The sequence below is a fragment of the Diabrotica undecimpunctata genome, chromosome 3, assembly GCF_040954645.1.
Source record: "Diabrotica undecimpunctata isolate CICGRU chromosome 3, icDiaUnde3, whole genome shotgun sequence".
Classification (NCBI taxonomy): Eukaryota; Metazoa; Arthropoda; class Insecta; order Coleoptera; family Chrysomelidae; genus Diabrotica; species Diabrotica undecimpunctata.
The window spans coordinates 106,251,697-106,262,412 of record NC_092805.1 but is presented as its reverse complement, the minus strand read 5'-3'; the positions used below and the strand labels follow the sequence as shown (position 1 = coordinate 106,262,412).

At 31.2% G+C, this 10,716-nt stretch overlaps 1 protein-coding gene across 1 annotated transcript in view; it reads right to left on the bottom strand.

Moving 5' to 3' along the window:
* Positions 1-7,622: 7,622 nt before the first annotated feature.
* Positions 7,623-10,716, bottom strand: part of LOC140437158 (GILT-like protein 1) — a 37,157-nt gene continuing 34,063 nt past the window's right edge. The window contains exon 5 of the mRNA XM_072526501.1: positions 7,623-7,756. Coding sequence (XP_072382602.1) covers positions 7,668-7,756 — 89 coding nt within the window. The 3' untranslated portion in view covers positions 7,623-7,667. The remainder of the gene's footprint in view (positions 7,757-10,716) is intronic.

Here is a 10,716-nt window from a genome sequence, read left to right as displayed (position 1 = left end):
GTGACTAAACTCTGATACAGTAACCGACTGTACAACTGATAATAAACTAATAAAGCTTAGGGATTTCCAAATAGTTAACCCTCAAGTCTCGATCAGGTACATTTTCCTAGAAATCTGTTATATAAACAAACCATTGATATTTTATTATTGACACAAAATTTTATTATAGAATGGTTTAGTAATAGAATAATATCATGGGTAGTACCATGAAATTTTAAAAAAGGTACAAATAGACGGAATTTACGAAAAAAGGCAAAAAGTGCAAAAAACAATTATAATAGGCAAAATAGGCAAAAAAGGCATTTTGCCTATAATCCGAGCTTTAGTGATAAGTGTTGTAATAAAAAAACATGGTATGGTACAAACGTCTTATGAATAAGTGCCAGCGATTAACATATCTCGCCTGAACTTAAAACAAGTAAAGGAAGTGAAAATTTTAAAATTTTAATTTTTTCATCACATTTGGAATTTTATGTTGGATGCATCATTTTTGCATGCGTCATTTTTGTCAAATTGTTTATATGAATTCTTATATGCTGGGAGTTTTTTTATGGATTGTAAGTCTACATATAAACAACTATTATGTGTTTGTATCGCGATGTCATATTTACAAAAAAGCAAAATAATTTAAATACTTACACATCGCAACTATCGGTTGACATTAGAATCTGCTGCATAAAAATTCGGTAAAAACTCTATTTAGGCAAAAATGGTGTTTACAGAGTTTTCCCATTTTTATCACCAATTAATCATTTTGCTAAAATAAAAGACCAAGTAATTCGGCTAAAAGGAAAGATTCGATGGAAATCGATGCGATCCATTATCTTCCAAATATTTAGGTTACTAAACTTCGTTCATTTTCACGATATGCTCAAGGTAAACAGTTTCAGACACATGATCGGTGGGTGTGTCGTGTCGTCAAATTTTGTCATTGGTGAGCACTTAATTTATAACCATTGATAAGCTACGTCGTATGGAACATCCATAAACTACGTCCTAAAAAATGTTGACTTTTTAATACTCCTCACACTTTCGTCGTAAAGCGTCGCTTATAGTCAAGGTCCTCCCTCATGTTGACGTAGCAATTATAACTCATAACCCCCCTTTTCAGTAATTTTTCTAAAAATTCAATGTTTTTTTGGGTTTTTTAAAATTAAATATAAAACTGTATTTATGAATGTATCATAAGAGTTCGTAAAAAATATTTGAATAGAGACAATAGCGACAAATTGAAAGACACCAAATGACGAAGGACATGCACTTATGTCCCCCTCCTCCCTCCTGTCGTATACCATCGTAATAAGCTAAGTCACCGCTCCCTCTTCTCTACGACGTAGTTTATGGATGTTACCTAAATTGTATAAGCAGAAATAGATAAAAATTAGATTATATTTCTGACTATTTCACTCATCTTAAAATTTTTACATAATCTGACCATCACAAACCAAAGACAGCTTGTGTTATCGCGAAAACACCAACTGTCTTTCAATTCTGATTGGTCTATCAGCTTCGTGTTTTCAACGACATAACCATGGATACCGATCGCAAAGCAAAATTTGACGTTTGCCAAAAAAATTATTGTAGCTGTATACGTCAAAATGAGTCGTTTCGGTGGTACTTCAAACGAAGTTGTAAACCAAAACATTGAAGAAAATATACCGAGTAACACAAGAAAATCTAAATCTTATATATGGAGACAATTTATGATGTTCTGTGTGAATCGCAAATACAAATTAGATGCAGAAAATAACAACGAAAGACTAACTAAATTCCTTCCTCTCATTCTACTGAATTTTTGACCTATCACTTTGTTCATGAAATAGTCTAATAAAATACCACTCGTGATTTAATTTAGCTTATAAGTCTGTCCTACGAACAGACTTATAACTCGTCCTATACTCGACTATATAGACTCGTCCTACGGACTCGTGGTGTTTTCAAGCAACTCAGTTTCGTTTAGAAGTAAATCGACAGACTTATCGCGAAAATTGAATCACTAGTGGTATTACTATTGAGAAGCTAGTTGTAGATAATTTGGGTAAGATGATAGAAAATAAATTTCACATATTGTTAAAGTATGAATATTGATAAGAATAACATCATAGCATAGATACAAATTTGTTCCTTATGCTGTGATAACATTACCAACATTAATTATAAAATAACATCAAATAAACAATAACTGGTATTGCAGAGAAACAGAGAACTTCAAGTAAATTTAAATAATTCTTAAAAAGTAATATGGTAATAGAACTGAATTAAAATGAGAATAAAACTTTTAAAAACCTCTACAATTAAGTCGTCTTTTTTCTCGACTTCCTTTTGTTGTCTTCCGTTTCTAGTAGACAGGAAAACAGTAAAAGCCATAGTAGGTCTGTTAACAGGTAGAACTGTTAAAATTAGTGGAAGAGGATAACTTTGAAATATTGGCAGAATTGTTCAACACGGTGTAAGATACGAGATAACACCACAAGAGTGGCTGAAGTTAGCGTTTATAATATCCCTAAAAGGCAACCAGCGAAAGAATGCTCATACTTTAAAATGTTTAAAGTAATGCATAAGAGAATCTGTGAAAAGTTAGAAGAGGAGATAAGAAGCAGTTCGGGTTCCGAAATGGAATGGGTACTCGAGAAGGACTATTTGTCATCAACATATTGATTCAGCGATGTCGCGATGTAAACGTTGATCTACACTTGTGCTTTGTTGACTACGAAAAAGCTTGCGATAGAGTGAAACATGAAAAGCTAATATCAATCAAACAATGAATCAGCACATTGACAGTAAAATCATAAAGATAATCCAAACATTATATTAAAACCAAAGATCGGTACTTCAAATTGATGGACAACAGTCAGAAGAAATGTAGATCTTTAGAGGAGTTAGACGGGGATGCGTTATATCGTCACTTTTGTTTAACTTGTTTTCTGAAGAAATTTTTAAAAACACGCTCAATAATATCAAAGTGGGGTTACCGTTAACGGAAAATTAATTAACAACTTATGGATATGCAGAAGATGACACCGTGATCATTGCAACGAACATAGAAGACCTACAACATCTAATTGAAAGCTTAATTATTAATAGGGTTAAGATGGGAATTACAAAAAGACCACAAAATATACACCACATATTGACAATAAATGGTAACGTGGTAGAACAAGGAAAAAAATATTAATACTTGTGAACTTTGATTAATAAAACCAATGATCAGACTGTAGAAATAAACAGGCAAATAGAGATTGCCAGATCAGCATTAATACGAATGAAGCCACTCCTAACGTGCAGAAATCCTAATTTGGAAATCAAACTACGTTCCATTAGATGGTATATATTTTCAATATTATTATATGGAGCTAAGACTTCAACATTAAAAAAATTCTATTGAAAAAGAATCGAGGCTTTCGATCTCTGGTTATACCGCAGAGTAATAAAAATATCATGGACTGCTAGAATTACAAATAAAGAAGTAATGACGAGGGTTGGTAAAGAGACAGAACTAATCATCACAAGACAAACAAAAAAACTTGAATACCTATGCCACGTGATGGGAGGATCAAAATATGAAATTTTGAGATTCATAATACGTGGAAAGATTCAAGGAAGAAGCTCTGTTGGCCGATGGCAGAATTCTTAGTTGAAGAATCTACGTGATTATTATCAATACAGATCGATTGATTTACTACCACTATAATTGCCAACCTCTGTAGGGTGACGGCTTTCTAAGAAGAGAAGAGAATGTAATCTAGGATTAGACGACCACAATAGATCTGGAAAGGTCGCAGTGGAATAGGCCAAATGATACCTCATTCAATCTATCTATCCGTTTCTGGTGCACTTTGGGAACTTGATTACTGTTATTTACAAGATACACTGACACTAATTGGAATGCTTGTAATCTAGATGTATGTGAACTAGAAGATATGAGAATAAAAAATAACGACCACACTCGCAAGAGCAAAAATACTTCACTTGCTTCTTGCTTTTTTCTGAAAATGAATTATGTGGCCAATGCAAGTGGTGCAGTATATTTCACTAAGTTTCTTCTTAAAGGTACTTTGTTTCAAAGGCACAGGTAACTTTGTTTTAGACATGTACCATATCAGTTGCAATCCTTCTTTGTAGACCTTCTATCTTGATAAAGTTAAACATAATAAAAGTGCGTTTATTATGTTATAATGTATAATGTTCATTGCTTTTAAAGAATCAAGAAATTAAAAGTCTTTGACCTCTAAAATATTTTCCTAATAGTCAATGCTTTGAAGAAGTTAGTTCATCTCCTGTACAAGATGTTGCAGTACCGTTTTCCTGAGAAGGGACAATATGAGTGTAAAGCATAAAATTCTGCTCTATACTCATAATACTCATATTGACCCTTATCTTTCGACCAGAGTTTTATTCAGACACCATCCTTCGTGTGTTTATCGATTCTGTTCTTTAGTACAATTGACATCAGACTTATCGGTTTCATAATTACCTATTTTCTGTCAAGTATTGCCAGGTTTAACAGTAAAAGCTACCCTTATGAGATTCCAGGTTTAATGGTATGTGGCAAAATCCTAAGTTAGTCTATAGTATCATACATCATTTTTTATATAGAGAGTCATTTTCCTTTTAGTAGAGTATTGGATGAATATGGCCTGGATCCGTATGTACCAAAGTCCTAAATTAGGCTGTAGTAACATCATTTTCATCTGAGAGTAATTCTCTTTTTATTGAAGTATTGGATGGATACGGCCTGGATCTGGTGATTTATATAGCTCAAATGAGTTTTTTGCCCATTTTACTTTATCCTAATCTAACAGTTATTTTGCGTACGTTAGTTTTCTTTAGAACCCATAAGTTATGGTTTACAATCAACTCAGTGTATTGCTGTTTATCTAGTGGTATTATTTTAGTTTATTACACTATTCCGAGTGTATTCATCTGACTTTTTTTAGAGTAAAGGTATACTCTTTAGATAAAGGATCTGAGGATCCGTAGAAAGAACGTTATGAAACCTTAATATTTCTTTAGGGTGATATATCCTAGTAATTCCGACTACACGATTCTCTTTATGCCCTTCACAATTCCATATTATATTCAGTAAGAGTTTTGCTATAATCGCACTACTCACCGGATCTTTTGATGAAATTAAATTTTCATCTGAATTCTGTCCTTTGATTTGCAAGATTTTTATTTCACCAAAGCACTTTTCTATTGGAATTTCTACAATATCTTTCAATTAGTAGTTACGAAAGATTGTTTATTTCCTACACTTATTATATCTGTAACTTTTGTTCCATTTTTTTGGTGGAAGTTATTCGGGAGTATTATATCGAAGATATATTAATCCGAGAATTATCTCTTGCATACTTCCTCCCTTTGTCTTCACCATTATTACATATTGTTTTGAAGCTATTTTCTTGTAACATTTTAAAGTTATTGCTACTTTAATGGGAATAAGCCACAATTTACGGTTAAAATAAGTTTATTGACGTTTTAATCTACACTTCGGAAATCGTTCTCAAAATACTAACATTCATAAATTAAACAAATTTTGTATTTTGTTACTTGGTAAAAAATTCTTCTAATAATTTAATTTTATCTGACTCATTAATTTATATTGACAATTCAGACGTATATTATACATTTTAAAGTAAACGATATTAAAATGGTATTGCCAATATTGCTGAGTTCCTGGGACGACTTTATTGTAAGATATTTCATTTGATTACATGAAATCAATTTTAACTTGAAAATATCCGTCAGAAAAAATCATAGCATGTAATTCATCTTTAAAAAGACAGCCACATACCATGACGACAGTAAAATTCTCCTGTTAGTGATTCTATAGTAAATCATGAGGAAAAAACCAGCAAAAAACCTCATAATACAATCCCCACGTGGTAAGTATTTGGCATTATATTTAGTTTACTCTCAATAAACACCAAATTCTGATTTTATATGTTTGTTATTTAAAAAACATAAATGATGTATCCTCGATATGTTACTGACTTACTAGTAGTGGTATTTTCCTTTTATTAACTTCCTCTTTTAATATGGGTAACCAGATCCTTCTGCGTTCTGTCGAGAAATTTGCAACACAATTTGTCCCATTTACCATAATTAAAGCCGCTTTTTTCATTTTTATCTTTTTACCATCTGTTTGTTTTAGGACTATACTTGAATCATTCAATTAAACCCTATGTTCATTTTCCCATGCGTGTTTACATATTTGAGATCAATCAAATTCTCTATTTTGTAATATAAGATTGATGTTCACTTATTCTAACATTTAATGGCCTTAATGTTTCACCTAAATAAATTGATCGCATTCACAAGATTGTATATATACAATTCTTTGGTCTTTCTTGTTCATTGTTATATTTAAAAAAAGAGGTTTAAATCTTTGTATGTAGGTATATTTAAAAACCCTTAAAAGGGCTACATCAAAAAACACAAACGTTTTCGGAATAACAATTCCATCATCAGGTTAAAAAGCAGGTTAACATGCCTGAGCCACCAAAATATTAGGGTACAACCCTAATAGTTAGTATTATAAGGTTATTTCCTGTTTTTTCCTCATGATTTACTATAGAATCACTAACAGGAGTATTCTACTGTCATCATGGCATGTGGTTGTCTTTTTAAAAAATCTGCTATGATTTTTCGGACGGAAATTCTCAAGTTGAAGTTGATTTCATGTAATCGAATCAACTATCTTACAATAAAGTCGTCCCAGGAACGCAACTCAGCAATATTGGCAATATGATTTTAAGTCGTCTACTTTAAAATGTATAATATATGTCTGAATTGTCAATATAAATGAGTCAGATAAAATTAAATTATTAGAATTTTTCACCAAGTAATAAAAAACAAAATTTGTTTAATTTATTAATGTTTGTATTTTGAGAACGATTTCCGAAGTGGAGATTGAAAGGCCAATAAACTTATTTTAACCGTAAATCGTGGCTTATTCCCATTAAAATAGTTATCACTATTACATTTTCACAACAGTAAGTTCTGTTAAAGCTTCCTTAGTGTGCTAAAGGTTTTTCTGTAAAACTTCGATTGGATGAAACTCTGATTGGCTTAAAGAATGCCTTTTGAAGTTTGTAGTACGTTCTGAAATGAGCAACGTTTAATGAATTGTAAGAGGCTTAGTCAGTCAAAACGACTAGTATTTGTTCAGTCTCCCTGATCTTCTGACTTTTTAATAACCAGTTTTCTGTCCAAAAATTTATGTTTTATTTTCCTATGTAGGTCTTAATTATTACTTTCCTAGTTTTTCTTTTGGGGATACAAGTGAAGACGATGGGAGCCTAAGTATATTATTGAAGTAGGCTACAGTACACCACATCGAAAGTTTTTTAGTGTACTCGTTAGCACAGGTTACCTACACGTTCTCTGCACTAAAAGCTGTTCTATATAACTGTAGTAGATTATGAATTTCTCTATGAGCTTCATCTACTGATTGTAAAAGTCTGTTGACGATCAGGTTTGCTTCAGCATGATCTAGTGTAGTATCAGGATATTGTCTATGTACTACCGTCATCCTGTACCTATACATTTGTGGCATTGCTCTATGACGTAGTCTGCAGTAAACTGAAAGTGTGGTTAAAAGGATTTACATGGATCATTAATTATTATTTACATAAATTTTTATTATAATTTTACAAAACATACATTTATACGCACAATATTGACAACAATGCTATAAACAACGTTCCGATATAGATTTTATTTGATTCTCCACCTTTGTTTGGTAAATTGGCACCTAAAAATAAAAATAGGTCAAAACTTTTATATTTGATAAATTCTGTTCGACATAATATGACTGCATTGGGTAGTTCAGAAACATTCAGCCTTTTTCGAATTCACCTTATATTAATATTTTTTGCGCTATCTTATATTATATATATATATATATATATATATATATATATATATATATATATATATATATATATATATATATATATATATATATATATAAGCTTTATATGTAAATCTACATATGCTACAAATTATTCTTAAATCCAGATTTGTTCTGTTTACAAGAGACTGTTAACAATTTTAAACAAAATCAAAATATAAACTTAAGAAACTATCTGTGTCATAACCAAACCCAATCAAAACATTGCGGTGTATAAATTTTAATTAATAATTCATATGACTCGATAAGAATATCTCTAAATACTAACTTAAAAGCCATTGCTGTCACCGTCATTGGAAAAACTAATATACCTTTATACCGTATAAATAACCTTTGCAATATATATCTACCTCCTGGAGCTTAATATCCAGAAACGAACTATATAGGATCTTTTCAATCAAATCCCTACTTCTCGAATCATTTTGGGAGACCTAAACGCGTATATTCAGATCTAAGGATCAGCATATAAAGACCAATGGGGTACTGTAATTAAAGAAATTATAGATCAACTCAACTTGTCTCTCTTAAATGACGGAAGTAAAACTAGATTTAATATAAGAACTGGAGAAGCTACTCCACTCGATGTGACAGCGATCTTTACCCACATGTGTCTTGGTATCCAATGTAATACACGTTACAACAGTAATCACTGTTCATTCTTTATAGAAAACAATTAATATAACCACACTACCCATTTTTCTCCGAAATGGAAAATGGATAAAGCCGATTGGAAGCGTTTCGTCGAAAAAATAAAGTCGAATATAAACAAGTACTCGACCACAAAAATTAATGTCGATGAATCTCTAGATAACTTGACCAAAATAATTATTAAGACAGCTGACAACTCAATCGGTAAAGCAGTTCCAACGAAACATACCACACCAGTTCCATGGTAGAACGAGTCTTGTAAAAAGATCATTAGAGAAAGTAAAACTGCCTTTAATAAATACAAAAGAAATAAATCACTAGAAAGCTAAATAGAAATATAAGAGAACTCCAGCGATAACTAGATTGGCAATAAAGACAGCTAAACGTCAATCCTGGATTGAATATGTTTCTGAAACAAACAACTCTACATATGAGTGCCATATAGAAGAAGATAAAACGAATATCGGAAAAAAAATTAAAATTTAAAAATAAAATCACTAAACATTAAAGATAAGGTTATTACCTCCGACATCAAAATCGCAGAAGAAATGGCTAACCATATATACCACAATACCACACTTTATCACAATTAAGCAACAATAAGAACATAATCTAATAGGCTAATGAAATAGATAAAAGTCCTATACCTTCCCCTTTTTTGATGGAAGAATAAAATGAACTGTTTTTATGGTTAACAGTTAATATGGTACGGCCATGTACAGAGAGTGCCAGATGACAGGATTCCGAAACAGATTTTGACGTGGACAACACAAGGAAGAAAAAAAAAGAGGAAGGCCGAGAAGAAACTGGAGAGAGGGAATTGAAAAAGAACTAGAGGAAAGAGAAATCCCTCCAGGCCTATGGTTAAATAGAGAAGAATGGCGGTTAGGAGTCGGAAGGCGTCGGAGAACGCTGTGAACCGATAGTAGTAGTAGTAGTAGTAGTAGTAGTACAGTCTGTCCCAAACCCTTCTTTCAGTGCGTCACTAATTTGGATCGTAATCTCTCTTTTTCTAATTGAAAATAATTTAATAATTTTAACATTAGTCTTTGTTCTTTCTCGATATATCTCGGCATATTTAAAATATTTGTATGACAATAAATACAAAATTAAATTTTCGCTGTAAAATGTCTGATAATACTAACCTGGAATGACAATTATCATTTTATCAGTTGACATTTTTAAAAGGACTGTCATGATCGAGACAATCTGCGTCAAATTATATTTATGCGCATCATTGATTGGATATCTATTTAGCGTATTCCAAACTCCAACCAATTATACATTCGTAAGTAGAATTAGCTTTACGATAAATAATTTTTTTAGTTCTATGTATAATAATCACAGACTCACGTTTTTTTCTGTCACTTCTAGCTTAATGTGTTAGAGAGAATTCGATCAACTTTGACGCAATGAAAGAAGGGTTTGGGACGAACTATAGAATAAAATGAAGCCCTTAACTTGTTTGAAAATTCGACAGCTGGACCTGATGATATTCCGGTAAACTTTTATATATATATATATATATATATATATATATATATATATATATATATATATATATATATATATATATATATATATATATATATAAATATATATATATATATATATATATATATATATATATATTTATTTACCACAAAACATTAACATTTACCTTCAAACGCTCACCAGTACTTACTAAAGTTATGTGGATAAAGTAAATATGGACGCAACATAAATAAATTTCCATCAAAATGGTCATTAGTCTATTATTATACCAATTTTAAAATCAAACAATCCTAAAAGTAATCGAAATGCATATAGACCAATATATCTCTCATGTGCTACCAAAAGAAAATTGTAAATAAAAGGCTTTTATAGACTCTTAAGAATCGAAACTTAATCATTTCAAATCAAAGTGGTTTCCGTAGAAATCGGTTAATAATGGACAATATTTTAACATTAGAAAATTACGTACTTGAAGCTTTTGCTGCCAATCAAAAATGTTTAATAAAATTTGTCAAAAATATTTTTTGACATCAAGGGAGCATATGATACCACTTGGAAATACCTAATAGTTAAGAAACTACATAATTTAAATATCAGGTGACACCGCCTAGCGTTCATTAATAATTTCTTAGCCAATCGATTATTCAAACTTAAAACTA